Source organism: Panthera tigris, chromosome C1 (genome assembly GCF_018350195.1).
Source record: "Panthera tigris isolate Pti1 chromosome C1, P.tigris_Pti1_mat1.1, whole genome shotgun sequence".
Taxonomy (NCBI): Eukaryota; Metazoa; Chordata; class Mammalia; order Carnivora; family Felidae; genus Panthera; species Panthera tigris.
Window position 1 is genome coordinate 206,391,773 of NC_056667.1, and position 16,494 is coordinate 206,408,266.

General features: G+C 40.0%; 1 protein-coding gene across 7 annotated transcripts in view; it reads right to left on the reverse strand.

The window, feature by feature from the left end:
* Positions 1–16,494, reverse strand: part of DOCK10 (dedicator of cytokinesis 10) — a 267,897-nt gene that overhangs the window by 153,466 nt on the left and 97,937 nt on the right. For 4 of the 7 annotated variants that reach the window (XM_015538862.2, XM_042995484.1, XM_042995485.1 and 1 more), the window contains exons 1-2: positions 16,030–16,348; positions 1,070–1,189 (exon numbers count right to left, since the gene is read on the reverse strand). In XM_015538862.2, the coding sequence (XP_015394348.2) occupies positions 1,070–1,189; positions 16,030–16,254 (345 nt within the window). In that variant the 5' untranslated portion in view covers positions 16,255–16,348. Of the gene's footprint in view, positions 1–1,069; positions 1,190–16,029; positions 16,349–16,494 lie in introns of those variants that run through there. The other 3 variants (XM_042995487.1, XM_042995486.1, XM_042995483.1) reach the window with 2 other exon arrangements.

Sequence of the window (16,494 nt, forward strand, 5' to 3'; positions counted from 1 at the left end):
TCAGGAGCCCTTTAAAAATTGGAAAAAGCAAATCAAAAGAGTTTCTTGTTTCCTATCTACCAATCTGTCTCCTTTCTTCCATCCCTCTTTGTACTTGGAACAGAAAATTGTTAACTTCCTTTCTTACGAATCCATGGAGGAAGGTGGAAATAATTGACCTTTAGAAACCAGAAGCCAGATCTGCCCCAAAGTTAAGAGAGGGGACAGAAGTGTGAGGCTGGCTGAGGCAGGGTGAGCATGAGACCCAAGCCACTCAACACAAGTTTCCATGGACAGTGGCTACTTCACAAGATGACCCTGAAGCTGCCTTTTCATCGGCTTCAAGATGTTCATTTGTGATGTCTTCTTCTAGGAAGAAGGTTACCATCTGCCCGCTGAGATCTCTGCTTACACAGATATTTACTAACAATTTAAAAATGTTTAAGAGGACCACAGAGAGAGAGTGCCAAAGACACACGGGTGCTCATCAGCTGTCATTTTACTGTGCGTGTGTCTGACTCCTAGGGGGACTGCCTTTTTATTCATTCTCTCTCCCACCTTCAGGAGCATTCCATGTGCCGGTGGGCATTGTCCTCAGATCCTAAATCTTTCCATGAACATGTGCTGCCTACCTTTCTCTGCACACAAGCCTCAACATTTCCTTACAAAAGGACAGCCAAGGTGAAGGGTGATTTTTAAGAACTGCAAGTTTTGTGCCGAGAAGATTCCTACCTCTGCCATTGGTTGGTTTCAGTTGCTCGGAAGCTTTCGGTCAGAAAGGGGGGAAGGAGGAAGTGCTCTCTGAGGCCAGGTAAGGTAGCAGCTAGAAACCCAGACATTGGCAGGGATACCAGTACCGCCTGGAACCAGGCAGCATTCTGTGCATCTCCTGTCTCAAAAGGCCACCGTGGTACCACCTCTCTCATCGATGTGGCTTCCCACTGCAGTGACTGTGACGTAGGATAGCCACAGGAAGAAGTGCTCTGCACCTTGAATCTATAAGGGAGGACAGTGACCCAGCTTGGGACGGTCTTCGATCATTCTGTGGGCCCCTCCCCGAACTTAGATGCCTTGAAAAGATAATGCTTACTGAAAAGTCGTCACTGGGGAAGAACAGGAGATCTCGAAGGGGATCATTCCGATAGGTCTTTTCAAGTTCTTCAATGACGGTTTCATAATCCAAAGGCTCAAGAAGTTTGGGCTTTTCCTGCTGTGGAAAAGGAAAATAGGGTATTAACCACGGACACACATAATCTTGCTTGTTCTCAGTGCCCGGTTGGATTTCAGTTCTTAGTATTACCAAGGTTTTGACATCATGCAGTCCTTCCAATGGAGTCACAGGGACCCCAAGCATTTAGGGCAAAGCCACATGACTATCATTTCCAGATCTGAAATAATATGAGAAGACCCTGAAATACTTGACGTCTTGCTCAGTAACTCAAGCTGTTCGCACGGAGCCCCCAAAGCTCACTGGAGTCAGCCAAACACATCCACTGAATTATGTCAATTTTCTCTTTGTCTATTTGAAGAAAGGTCCTCTGCCTACTTGCTACAGTATTATGATCATCATCTGTTTTGCTGAATTAGATCTTTCCTTGTGAGGTTTACCTGGCTCTATTTTAAAATGTTGGCTCCCTATTAGCAAGCAAAGTATCATGGGCTGTCTTCGTTGTTACTGCGGCCTGGATCCTGTGTCAGGATTAATTGCTTGGCTCGGAGCCTCTTTGCCACAACAGAGAGAAGCTGGGTGATTCTCTAACAGAACTGAGTGACACAACTATTAAGGGCGTAGTGTGGTGAAAGTGGAGAAGAGTCTGAAAAAACAGCCAGATAATCGCACTACATTAAAATCCTGAAACCGGGAGGAAAGACACCTCCTTCAAAGAAACTGCTTATTCCACCAAGTGACCAACACCAGTGGGGGAAGGTGTGGCTATTTTGTTACAGGGTTGACGTGTTTACTCCAAAACCATGAGAAAAATAGGTCCCCAAATAAAGAATAAAACATGATAAAGCAGAAAACCAAAGACACAGTCTTGAGTTCCCTAGCTCTTCAATGAAATATTTATGCAACTTAAATGAAAAAGGATGACCTTTGGGATTATTTACGGGGCTCTTGGAAGCTGGAGGGGTCACCGTGAAATCTAGATACTAAAGGGAATGTCATAAATGGAGAACAGTTTTTTCCCTCTATCATGTCAATGACATCGACAGTTTCCTGCCAACCTTACCCCTTCCCAGTCTGCAAAGCACAAAGATTTAGCTTTGATTTCTAAGGCCTTCTTTGGAAGATCTCCGCTGGTAAGGTCCTAGAAACTTCCACCAACATTTTAGTAATTGCTAATTGGCTCCTCAAAATAGCAGTGTTTTTTCCAAATAGAAACAAAACCAAAACAAGATGTGACCCAGTGGGCCACCAACAAGGATTTCCATGTACTTCCTGCATTGAAACAAAATGAAAGAAACCCATTTTACAGATGCTTAAGTAAACTGAGGATGATGCAAGGTGAATATTCTCTCTGGAAGGGTCTTCAAGTAAGATCACCAGATTTAGCAAATAAAAACACAGGACTCCCTGTGATATTTGGAGAAAAGATGGTTAGTCATCTGACACAACCTCTTTAGTGAAAGACCTGTGTGAAATGTTCACTGTTTTGAAGCAGAAGACACAGAGATGTTATGGTGTGATTTGGGTAATTAAAAAAACCCCAAAGAACCCCAAAAAGCTCCTTCTAGAATTTTCTGCCTTTTGACATGATTATTCTATGTAGACTTATTTTAAGTTCCATCTCCCTAGTTTCCCAGGCCAAGGTTAAGCCCAAGAATCACAAATGGATAGCTCAAGAGGCACATGCTGGCTCCAGATGTTAGATCTGGCCTTATTTTAGTTTATTTTTAGTTGGCTTCGAACATCTTCAAGTAGCCGCAATTCACTCCAGTTCAGCTATAGACCTCAGTGCTCCTCACCTACTACCTCTTACCCTGTAATGTCACACGTTGCATTACCAACTGCTCCCTCAGGCCTTCAAGTCTGAGACACATGCCTGATTTGGGAACCTCTTTTTCTCCTTCTTTTAATATTGTGTTTATGCATGAAATGTGTAGCAAGTAAACCACAGATTTGGTTGGTTATGTCCCCTTCTGTCACTGGATCTCCAGCTTAAGCGTGCTGACGCCTTTCAGTGCTCATATACCAACAGCCCGTGATGTGGTTACTAATACTTTCTCTCTGCTCCCGTTCCTCACATAGACATGAACAAGACTGTGAGAGTGTGGCTTTGTGCGTGTTGCAAATTATGGGTTTAAAAGCAAATGGCATAAGATGTTTTTGGAGACTTTTACAATCCTGTTCTCACCATCCTTTTAATGTTATCTCCCTTAGTCGCAAACTTGAGCATTAATAAATAAGCTGGAGACAAGAAGACCATTAAAGAAGATGTCTCCCTAGGGGCCCACGCTCCACCTAGAATTAGCCCCACCTAAATGAGTACAATGGGAAAATCAGAGTTCACAAGTCACAGGGTATTAATAAAACCATAGAAAGACGAAATCCCAAACTTCTCTTGAGGTACCCAATAAAAGGCGTAGCCTGCAAACATCTGTTGGCAGGTATATTTTTATTAATGCATTTCAGGCTATGGTATGTCAGCCAATCAATGAATGACATTTATCAAGCCTTTCCTGTAGAAATGTTGCACTGAAGTTATTTTAAGGTTATTTGGGGGCTGCAAAACCCAACAGAGCTGCTTCAAATAATGCATTCCCTTTGTTACTTCCGGGGGATATATTAGGAAAGCTCTGTCTTTCCAGGGGATGTGTCAGTCAATGGGCAGCATTCGAGACATCCGGTGTTTCTTCATTTTGTGGATATGAGGTCTAAAAATGAAAATCACAATGATATATTCCGTAGCACCTAGGGCTTGGGATTTGCTGATGCTTGGCATGAATGCTTTACGCATCTGTGATGGTCAGGATCCAGGTCATGGGACCACAGTTTTCTCTGGAGCAAGACAGCTGTCTGTTCAGTGTTATGGTCAAAGAGACAGATGTATTTGAGGATGGTGGAATCAGTTAATTTCTCACTACTGCTCCTTGCAGAGATGTTGAGTGCAAATGAGAACTGAGTAGCATTGATTTATAGCTTTAGAACAGTTGGGTTGTCCCTCCTGAATTTAATGTGCCTCCTTCTTTTGGAAATGCACCAACTGGGCTAAGGCATGTGCCAAGATTGCCCTGAATTGGATTGGATTTTTATAGTGCTTTTTACTCTTACTCTCTCTCAAATGACTAATGAATTTCATTAGCTGTTCTACAATCGCTCCAGGCATGGGAAAAGGCACCCAGCAGTATCTGTTATTATGCAACAGGGCTGGTGTTATGCCACAGTGGTAATAGGGCCTGTTCTTCTCCTACGTATTGAGAGATTTGTTTGATCTACTTCCCCAAATCCACTGCTCGCCTCCAATTCAACTTCACTGCAGAAGAACAGGCTCCTGTCGCAAACACAAATGCTCTCTTTTCTTCTTCTTATTCCACCAGTTCTCATGGAATGCCAACATGGTATCTAAGCCTTGGAGTTGGTAAACCTGCCATCTTAGTAATAGCCAAGGCTGTCAAGAGCCGTTTAATTTGCTTGGAAAGCAGACTGGCCGTGCCTTAGTGAAAGATGCAAGTTTCAAGAGCACAGTACACTGTTGCAAGGATCTGAATTAATTTTGTAATTATAATTCAAAATTACATGGGTGAAAAATGACACCGAAGACCTAAGCATTTGAAGCATGCAACAATGAAAAGTTAAATGACTAAGTTACCAACCTAACCTTTTCTCCAGAATAGAAGTACAATCTAACTAAGAAACAACCTAGACTAGCCAGCCTTGTTTTACAGAGTCCAAAGCAAAAGGTAGAGTGTGATTACAGGTGTTCTATGCTGAGATGAACAGAGAGGGTAACATGCACTCTGGAACCAGAATTCCTGGGGTTCTGTCTGGAATTCTGCTTATGGGTATGCAATGTCGGGCATGTTAATTACAATCTCTGTGCTGTGCAGTGAAGGAAACAATCCGTAAAACTACAAGGCAACTGACAGTATGGGAGAAGATATTTTCATACGACATATCAGATAAAGGGTTAGTCTCCAAAATATATAAAGAACTTACCAAACTCAACACCCCAAAACCAAATAATCCAGTGAAGAAATGGGCAAAAGACACGAATAGACATTTTTCCAAAGAAGACAACCAGATGGCTAACAGACATATGAACAGATGCTCAACATCACTCATCATGAGGGAAATATAAATCAAAACCAGGATGAGTTACCACCTCACACCTGTCAGAATGGCTAAAATTAACAACTCAGGAGACAACGGATGTTGGTGAGGATGTGGAGAAAGGGGAACCCTGTGTACTGCTGGTGGGAATGCAAACTGGTGCAGCCACTCTGGAAAACAGTATGGAGGTACCTCAAAAAATTAAAAATAGAACTTCCCTGTGACCCAGTAATTGCACTACTAGGTATTTATCCAAAGGATACAAAAATGCTGATTCGAAGGGGCACATGCACTCCAAAGTTTATAGCAGCACTGTCGACAATAGCCAAATTGTGGAAAGAGTCCAAATGTCCATCAACTGATGAATGGGTAAAGAAAATATGGTATACACACACACACACACACACACACACACACACACACACACACACACACACACAGTGGAGTACGACTAGGTGATCAAAAAGAACAAAATCTTGCCATTTGCATCAATGTGGATAGAACTAGAGTGTATTATACTAAGTGAAATGAGTCAGTCAGAGAAACAAATATCATATGATTTCACTCATATGTGGAATTTAAGAAACAAAACAAATGAACACAGGGGAAGGGAAGGAAAAATAAGATAAAAACAAAGGGAGGCAAACCATAAGAGACTCTTAAGTACAGAGCAAACTGAGGGCTACTGGAGGGATGTTAGGTGGGGCAATGGGCTAAATGGGTGAAGGGCATTTGGGATAAGCACTGGGAGTTATATGTGAGTCATGACTCATTATTACACTATATGTTAACTAACTTGGATTAAAAAAAAAAAGAATCTCTGTACCTTAGTTTATAAACTGCAAAATGGATATCTTAGTAGGAACTACATTGTAGGATTAAATGAGGTATATAGTTATGCTTTAGAATAGCATCACACCCACAGTACTAATTACATAAGTGTGAAGTAGATAAAGTCTGTGAGTTTACATTTTCACTAGTCATGAATTTAAAGCACTTGCCTTGTAAATTGAATGTGTACAGAGAGCAAATAGGAGGCATTCAGTAAATATCTGTTGAGTAAATAAGTTTATATCTTTTCACCCAGGAATTTCTGTTCTTGAGACTATGTTTTTAAGAAATAACTCCACATATAAGCCAAGATTTATAAAACGGTGTCTTTGCAATATTATCTTTGTAACAGCATGGAGAAAATATATTCACCTTAATCCAGGAGGGATAAGAAAGGAAGGCAGGATGATGGAGGCTATATCCCCAAAGTGAAGACACTGGAGTTCCTGCTCAGAAACAACGATTGGTATTTTTCAGACTTGTGTGCAGTGGAGAGAGGCTTACTGCTCTAATGGGCTTGGGGAAGGACACTGGAAATAGGATGTGGGTTAAAACACACTAATGAATGATTGTGCAATATCTGCCACGGTTTCCTCCTTGTAACTCTTCAATTCTTTAGTAAGGATAGTAACAATGTTTTGCATATGATTGGCTTTTGCCGGGGTGGGGGGGTGGGGGGGGTGGGGAATAGGAGGGTGGGGTCCGTGATCAAGATGTCCAAGATGGCGAGATTTGCCGCAAAAGGAGAGACGATTGTTCAAGACGCATGCATATTACAATACGAAAGTTTGAATCCAAAATATTTAGACCTCTAAGGGATAGTAAGGCCTGAAGGACAAGGCCAGCTAAAAATGGGTGATGGGTATTGAGGAGGGCACCTTTTGGGATGAGCACTGGGTGTTGTATGGAAACCAATTTGACAATAAATTTCATATATTGAAAAATAAATCAACAAATAAACATTTAAAAAAAATAAATAAAAATGGGAAACAGTAAATCATTGAGGATAAGGAGTTACAATGAAATTATGGCACATCCATTCTAGGAAACAATACACGCTCATTTCAACTGAGTTTTTGGAAGTTTGTAATAACAAGCAAAATCGCCTATGTATTATTGTTAAATAAAAATGAGAATAAATATTGCACACCAGAGTTTAAATGTATTAATTATTGTTTATTTTATTATTTTTTTTCAAAAGTGCTTAAATGGTATATTCTAAGTGCTTTGAAGATACAATCTTAAATTTTGTTTCCCTCATTCATTTTATTTTTCATGGAATTCTGCCTGTTGCTTTTTTTCTTTTTAATTTTTGTTTCAATTCTAGGTAGTTAACATACAGAGCAGTATTGGTTTCAGGAGTAGAGAGGAATTGAATTTAAACTTAATTTTAATCTGCATAAGATCTAAAAAATTTAAAGAAAGCAGATTAGAGATATAGGTCTATATATGATCAGTTATTATATTGGGATGGGTTATGACATTTAGGTATTTGCTATTTTGATTTCTCACATTTTCCAAATTTTCTACAATGAACGTGTATTGCTTTCATCACGGTGAAAAAATGAACTTGGTCTTTCAAAGCTGCCATGCCTTCATGGAAACACTGGGGAATTGTTTGATTTTAAAACTGTTTACCCTTTGAAGACATACCAGAGAGAAAACCTCAAAAATCGTAGCAGGAACTTTGCATGGAGGTTCAACCAGTAACAGCCTCAAGTAACTAAAAAAAAAGACCTATAAAACACTGGGGAAAGAGGACTGGGGAAAATAATTACAGGTTATGTATGTGGTCCTAGAATCTACTGTCAGCAAAAAAGAAGAACAATTAGCAATGTATTAATGAAAAGTATTTTGAGCTCTGGAGGGAACCACAGACATCTGCTAAGTTCCTTAAACACCTCTGTGCATTGGTCGTCATAGCAAATGATGAGAAGTCAGAATCTGTAGTTGGAGGGCCACAGTCTTTTATCTACCAGCTGTGTAAGTGGGACAAGGTACTTACGTTGAGACTGAGTGAAGCTGATTTAAAGGAGTCAAAGGGCGACTTCCTGCTTATAGCAGTGTTATTATAAGGATCAAGGACATGAGGTATGAGAGGGTATTAAGCGAACGACCGAATGCCAGACAAATACAGATCTGTCTTTGAAAAGCACTGAAATTACCCTACATGTTTTACCCAAAAGCATATACCAAAACCAAGTCAATCCAACCAATCAATTAAATCCATTACACTAAATTCCTCATGTACCCAGAAACTATGGTACATGCTTCTGTATTTATTATCTAAATTTCCTTTAAAAAAAAAAAAACTTAATAGCTAGCTATTCTGTGGAAACAAAAGAACTAATAACATAAGGAAAACACTGACATTTTTTTTAAAAAAGGGCAGCATCTACACTGTGAATTGCCTGAATCAAGTCAGGCTGCTGTACCCTGCAAAGAAAAAAGGAAGGAAATCTACCTAATCAAGTACGTCAGCAAATAAAGTGACTATGAAATTCTGCCTCAAATTCTACCTTGAGAAACAGCCTAGAAAACATTTTTATATATTTATACTTCTGAATTAAAAAAAAGATTAAATTTAAGATTAGTTTAGTATTAAACTCATACGTAGAGACAATCAAGTTGGAGATATAGGATGTCTTTCTGTAGGTCTCACCTACATTCATGCAGGTCAAGTTTATCAGTACTGGAAGTAAACAAGATCACTAAGACCTAATCAGGGAAAGTGGTTAATGGGATTTAGGATCCTTCATTTTGGGAGGTCACAGATTTGTGTTCTAAATTTCAAGTGTAATTAGGGAGCCAAGACTCGCTACTCACCGTTGAGGTCACTCTAGTTTGTTGATCTGAACTAGTTTCCCGTGGTTCTCCTTTTCAGAAAAATCTGATCTTTCCAGGAAACATTATTATGAAAAAAAGATTTTCCCCCTACCTTGGAGAACCTTTATAATCTTTCTGTGACACACTTGCCCTCCGTGATGCTAGTTGGGACTTTCTTAATCTTCCCCAATCAGCCTTGTCCTTGCCAGATATCTGAACATTTATTCTAATTTGAATATTCATTCCAGAATGAATTGATAGCTGAGTGTCTTCTTCACCTTACAAAACCATTCATTTTGGCTAATGATCCAGGAAAACAAACAAATAAAAATTGATATTTACTTCAGGACCAATATAGTAGGCATGAGATGCCAATTATTTAAACATCCTCTTCACATCTTGGCATACAGACAAACAAATAACTGACATGGAGGATCCACAGGGTTTTCAAAGAAACCCTAAAAAGAATTCCAATCTCAAGATCTCCAAAACAAATTAGAAGCAACACAGCTGTTAACTAATTTAAGCATTATCCAGATAACTAATTAAATTTCTTAGAGGAAATAAAAATACAAATGACACATGGATTCTTTAGACCTTAACTTAATCCAGGACCCTCTGGCCTTCGTACAACTGGAATGGAACCAACTTCCACACTATTTGTGTTTAAAATAAATGACAGAATTGGAAAGAACCCATACAGCTGTATCCATGGCCACAGCTGTCAGCCTGTGGTCGTGTGACAGATTTAATTCAGCCTTTCATCAAAGGGAGTTTCACTGGACAACCTCTCAAATGTTTGGGCTTCAGAAAACAAGACTAGCTTTTCTTACCAAAAAGGAAATGATTAAGGAATAAGCCATCTTATGCTGACCCTTTAACCTTCGCTCTGCCTTGAAGTACACAGTTTCATGAGAATGGAAAAACACTAGCTAAATCAAAGTTCAGAATTGTACAGCTGGGCAAGCTCAGATTAAGCTGAATTTGGAAATGGTTCCCTTGGTAACAAAAACGGACACAGATCTCAGAAGAAATCAACCAGTAGTAACTCTTTAAATGTCTCGGTCCATTTCAGTGAAACGAAGCAGGTTAAAGTTGGTAAATTATAAAGTCCTTTGCAAATATAAAGGAAGGTAAGTCATCATATTCAACAGAAACATTACAGTTCGAAAAATCAGAATATTCCATTTTGTTAACTCTTAATGTTATTAGGAAAACCGAGGACACAAATGAGATTTATAGGAACTATGATTTAAGGTGTACTTTCAAACTGAAACTAGACCTTCACAGGCTTATTTTCTTTTTAAGGAAATTTGACCAGATATATACCTCTTAGCAGCACATCAAAATTCACACAGCTTTGTCTAACAAATGATAATAAAAAAATAAGAGTGTTTGCTTCTCCATCTAACACGGGGGCTTGTAAAGAAGTAGAAAAGATCCAAAAAGATCTAAATCAAATTTAATTACATGTCTCATTTAGTTTTTTAGAAACACTTGAAAGATAATAAATATCATTAAAAATACATCACAACCCAATTACAAGTCTGCCTGATACCAGAGAAATTAAGAGTTGGCCTTAGAGCCAACTGCTGGGAATTTTAGATTAATTCACGTGAAATCTGTCATGATGGCTTCCACTGGCTTAAACTCTGACACTATTTTAGAACGTTAACAGCCACACAAATGAACTTTTGGGTTGAGCACGAGGAGTGTGTGTGTGTGTGTGTGTGTGTGTGTGTGTGTGTGTGCATATATACATAAACACATACATGCCACACACACATACAAGAATGTAAATGGTTTTGTCAACAACATGCATCTTATATTTTCAATAGATCTCTCCAATAATGACAGTCAGCTCCTTCTTTTATTTCTTTTCTTACTTTTGGCTACTTGAGATTGAATATGCATAGTGGGCATTTGTTGTTTTTTGGCCCAGACGACACCTGCCCTGATTTCTTTTTTGTACTAGCATTTTATTTCCCTCTGTGGACTTCTCTCCCCACCCCTATTAGGAACAGTCTTGGTGAGTCTCAACGTTTGCAACTGAAGGTCAGTCGTGTGGGATCCTGGCATCTCTCCACTCAAGATTCAGAGTTCTAGAGGGAAGTGCTGAATGGGCCTCGCTAGGGTCATATGCCCTATCACCCAGGACCGTGAGAGTATTTAACACTTTCTCTCACTGAACATCCCTATAAAGCCTAGAAGAGATCATCACTGCTTTTTTGTACAGATGCAGAAACTTGGATTCTGACGACTTGGGTCAGCAGGCTGACTGATGAACTGGAATTGCAACCCAGCTCAGTGTCAAAAACCTGATTCTCTCTACACCACCAGTCACAGTGCTGCAGGAAGAGGAAACGCAATAGCTTCCCCCTCTGCCCCCCACCCCCCTCTCTCGGAGGGAGGCTGCTGAAATACAGCTATAGTTTTGAGTATGATTTCTGCTCCCTTTGTGAGCTGCGACAAGGTGAAGTCACTGGGCACCTTAGGGAAGAGGACAGAAAAATATTTACAAGAGGGTAAGGAGGATGGAGAATAGGAAATGAAAGGTATATTAAGGCAGTGTACAGAGAATGCTAGCTAATGTTTGTGTCACAAATCCAATGGAAATTGCCACTAACTGAGAGAATCTCCAGATTCCAAAAGTTTTGGGCCACAACCACCATCTGGGGAATAAAAAGATCTGTTGGGATCATGGCGCTTTCTGTCCATTGTGCCCTACTCCCTCCCGGACAAATGGTCCACCTCCTGCTCAGAGGTAATAAAGGGTGTCATCATGGAAATGACTCTGCCAGGTTGGCAGTTCTTCTCTACTTTGTCTCTTCCCCTTCTCTTGACAGTCAGTCTTGAGGAAACTAAGTTCATTCTTGCTTAAGTGGAAGGTACCTTTCCTGAGTCCATTTTGGAAGCGTCTTCTCTGCAGCTACCTGGCTAAGTACACCCTGTTGCTACAGCCGCACTCAGAGTCCCCTGCCTAGACTGTTGGGTTAAATCAAGTTTCAATATACACGTCTCTATTTCCATGGCCTGGATTGAATTCAGATCCCCCCACCCATTACTCCAGCTTTTTTGCTTTCTTCAACCGTCCATTTGTAGCTCTTAGCCCTACTTTCCATTGTTTGAACCCGGATTCAGTCCTATTTCATTGTTTGTTACCCTCGCGCATAATCCTGGGACCCTTGCCTGTGCTTCCTTTCAGCTAATTGGCTCATTATGAAATAGCTCAAACAGGTAATTGTGAATGTCTGTATGGAACAAGGAGTAGCAGTAAGAAGGAGGTACAGATGACCAGGGAGAAAGGCTGTTCACATAAACATGGAAAAATAGATTAAAAATGCACTTAAAAGACTATATATATAGCGCAATACTTTATATAAAATGATGTGTGTGAGAGATATGTTAAAGATGTTCAGATTACATTATCTTTCTACAGCTTTCAATTTTTTAAATATTTGTTTATTTTTGAGAGAGAGAGAGAGAGAAAGAGAGAGAAACATGAGCAGGGGAGGAGCAGAGAGAGGGAAACAGAATCCGAAACAGGCTCCAAGCTCTGAGCTGTCAACACAGAGCCCAAAGCAGGGCTAGAATTCATGAACCACAAGATCACGATCATGACCTGAGCTGAAGATTGATATACTAATTCAACTTAATCGTGTATTTAATCTTTCCAAATTAGGACATGCGATTTAGGGAGGAAGTGATCTTTTTATTGACTTCCGATGTACCAGAGATCACACCGAATGATTTGGTTAAAAAAATAAATAAATAAAAGTAGAAAGGCAGTTTAAAAAAACAACTACAGAGTACCATACACACTAGAAAAACCAACAGAAGTAGCTCTACTTGACAATCTAACAAAGAGGTTTCCTTTTCCTTGAACTTCTCTCATAATGCAGTTGCTCTCATACAGTATATTGACTGTGACAAGTGGATTAAAATATGTGACGCCATCTCTTAGCCAGTACACTTGAAAACAGGATTAATGAGGGAAACTTCCAAAACAGTTAAAAATTCCAACAGAGTTAGATAAACAGCTTCGAACAGCATCTGAAGAAAACAAAATAAACACAACTGTCGGTCTGTGTCCTGAGAGTACCAAGTCTGGGTTGTGTGCGTTTTAGGAAGTCACAGTGTTCTGGTGAAGTATTCTAGATTACTGTGAAATGAAACCATTTCTAAATCTGCCTTAGAGCAGGAAAAGGTTTGTGGCATTCGAAATCTACATGACCATTCTAAAAACAGATAACATATCATAATTATCCAGAGCAGTCATTATTTCTCCTTTCACTACAATATGAGTATATCCAAAAAATTCAAAAGAAAGTTTTTTTTTTTTATTCTCTGAGATAACCTCAGGCCATGTCTTCACGTGTTGGGCCTTTTGTCACTTGAATTGCTTCTTCCTTATCACCGATCAAAACTGTCTCTGAAGCTTGTCTAGAGATACTGGTTTAGCTTTTAGAAAGCTTAGATAATCATGCTGTGGAAAGTCCAATGTGGCTTTGTGTGCATTAGTGCACGGGTGGGGAAAAAAAAACAAACACAAGACGTTCCTAAGGCAGGGTCCAGCAATGCATAGAGGGATCTGGGACCCTGAATGCCCATCTTGTCTACTGAGTGGCTCTGTCACCTTTCATCTTTGTGCAAGGCCCCCAGGAGGAAGGAGTCACCTATATAGTCCAGTGGCTGTAAATACACAGTCACTGAAAAGGCATTCTCACTACGATTATAATCCCTCTTCCCTTGCCCTTGGAAATGGAAGTACTTTACTTGGTTTTCTTAATACGACAGACGTGACACGGTTACTCCCCACTTTTTACGGTGTTCACATCACGTTCAGAAGGCACATGGTCAAACTGAAATCCAATAAGCAATCTTACGATAGACAGGTATTGTGACGAACATCTTGGGGCAGAGTAAACCGAGGTTGAGGGTAATTTCTGTAATCTACTCAAGGTCCTACCGAGAGTAGGTGAGACGGTCGGACAGAATGACCGACCCCCTATCTAATCACGTGCTTCACTTCTTTGGATTCTTTTTTCCAAAAATAAAAACGACATCTGGGAATGAGACTTCAGGATGGATTGAGAAACACCCCAGTCAACAGAAGAGACACTCTGTAAAAGGAGATAGCCTATCTCAGGAAGACCAAGGCTGGTGGCGGTAGCTAGCAGGAAGTCCCCAGTGCCTTCCACCGAAGAAAGCTAATCACTGTATGAATGATCTTAATTAAATGTGAATGCACAGCTACTAACCGCTGTGGGAGAACTCTGTCCTTACAGGCTGCTTTTCCCATAGTGCTTAGTAGCAATGCCTTCAAATTCAATTAATATCATTCCTAGAGTGATTAGCTTCATTATATGGTAAGACCCTGGGGACTGTCCTATTGCCAAGCTGTATGGGTGGTCTGCGTGAGATAGACATGTTCTTCTCCAGTATGTCATCTCCTAGCGGTCACAGGAAGTCACCCTCACAGTAGCATCGTCCACGGAACTTCTGAATTCCACCGAGCGAAAGGCAACTGGGAAAGTATAGTTTTTGGACTGTTCTGAAGGTTAAACGAATCCCAAACCAAACAAGCTTTTCAAACACTTATCCTCTTTCACAGGCTAAAAGTAAAAAACCGATGATGTTTACTGGGGGGCCAGTAGACAAGACACAGCTGGGGACCCTCGGGGGCCCCATGGTGACCCAGAGGTTGGGTTCAGGACTCTGCACATTCCAGTTATGAAACACTGGGTAGAGAGATATGGGAACAAGGTGGAAAGGCTCATTTGCCCGTGTTTCTCAACGGGAGACATGCACTACAGAGACACAGAGACAGAAACCGATCGAACAACAACACGTCGCCAATGCTATGAGCCCGACCTCTGATAAATGCTATTCATGTTAAATGACTACCAAATAGATGGTAAATATAAAGAGAACCACTATTACTGGAGACATATTTGGCACCTGATTTGGGCCTATCAAGGGTTAAGTGACTATTAATTTGATTATTCATATGCATTAAATGACTATTCATAAATAATCGTTACATCATCACCTATGTAATGTTTTTTAAAGCTGCTCCGTTTCTAGAGTAAAGACGATTATATGAACAAAAAATATTTTTACCCCTAGAGCAGGGGTTCTCAACCAGGACGATCACCCTCCTTGCCCAAGGGGATATCTGACAATGTCTGGACACATTTTTGATTGTCACAATTGAGGAGTGTTCGCAACCAGTGGGTAGAGAATAGGGATGTCGTTAACCATCATCTCACAACGCCCAGGGAAGCCTGGAACAAGAAAGAAATCTCGGATCCAAGAAGGCAATAGTGGCGAGGTCGAGAACCCTTACCCTGAAGAAAGCAAGCAAAACCCTGAACTACTTTGTAAAAGAACATTCTGTAAAAAGAGCTGCCTGGTCATGTGCCGTGGCCATTTATCATACAAAGTGGGCCTTCCGCGTTCCATGTGGGTCACAGATGCACTCCGGCAACAGGCTCTGACATTCAACAGTGGTAGCTCTTACAGATAGAAATCTAGAATTCCATAATAAGTACACATTTCCAGAGCACTCATTTTCTTTGCAAACAATAATCAGGCAGAAACATTTTTAGCCATAAACAAACCCAACTGTTTTAACCCTTGAAACCTATTAGTTTTTTTTGTTTTGTTTTGTTTTTTACTTTCTTACTTGGCTCATGTAATCAAATATTTATTTATACTTTCTTTCATAATTTGGACTGTTCTCAGGATTTTAAAACAAATGAGTGATATGTGATCAAAATAGAGCAGTAATTTAAAAAAAAAAAAACAAACCACAATTCCATACAAGTCATTGGTCAAAGTCTTAATAGAGGTCATTGTAGGCTTTTCCTTAAAAATGAAAATATTCTAGTAATTGTTTAGCCATTTCAATCCTCTCTCCATATGTTTTAAAACAATGATACAAGTAATTCAAAAATAATGATGTAAGTAAAAGAGGATATTCATGAGCCAAAGGGAATATTCTGTTCTGTCTGGGACCGTGCCCACAGCCTATGTTAGAACACCACCCCAGGACCAAGCTCTCTTTTTTAAGTATTGAAGAAAAGACGAAAAACAAACATTGACATGTGGATACCTACAGAGGTAAATCTGTGGATTTCTTCTTGATTTATTCTCCTCACTGTTCGTCTCTTCTTCCGAAATTCACTGGCCTCCCGTTTAAAGACCTTTCCTCGGAAGCTCATTGTATCCTGTTCCTCGAGTCGTGAAATATTTAACAATACCAATTTCGTTAAACACCTTCCTTCTGAAGCTTCACCAGGCCGAACAAATCCTCCTTCTCTGGTAAAAAGGGAAATGCTCATGCTACACTAACAGAACTCAACAGAAAGGAAAAGAAAACCAAGTTACCGCTTCCTGTAACTACCAGCTGTTGAGTTAAGTAAGCTTTTGTGCGTATATTCTCCCTAATCACCTTGTCTAAAGTAAGACAATAACATAAAAATGGCTTTGGACATTTAAGAGAATTGCTCATACCCAAACAAACCATATGATGTAAAAATCAACTGTGGAACCAAATCAAGATTGGATCAAAGAGCTGATTG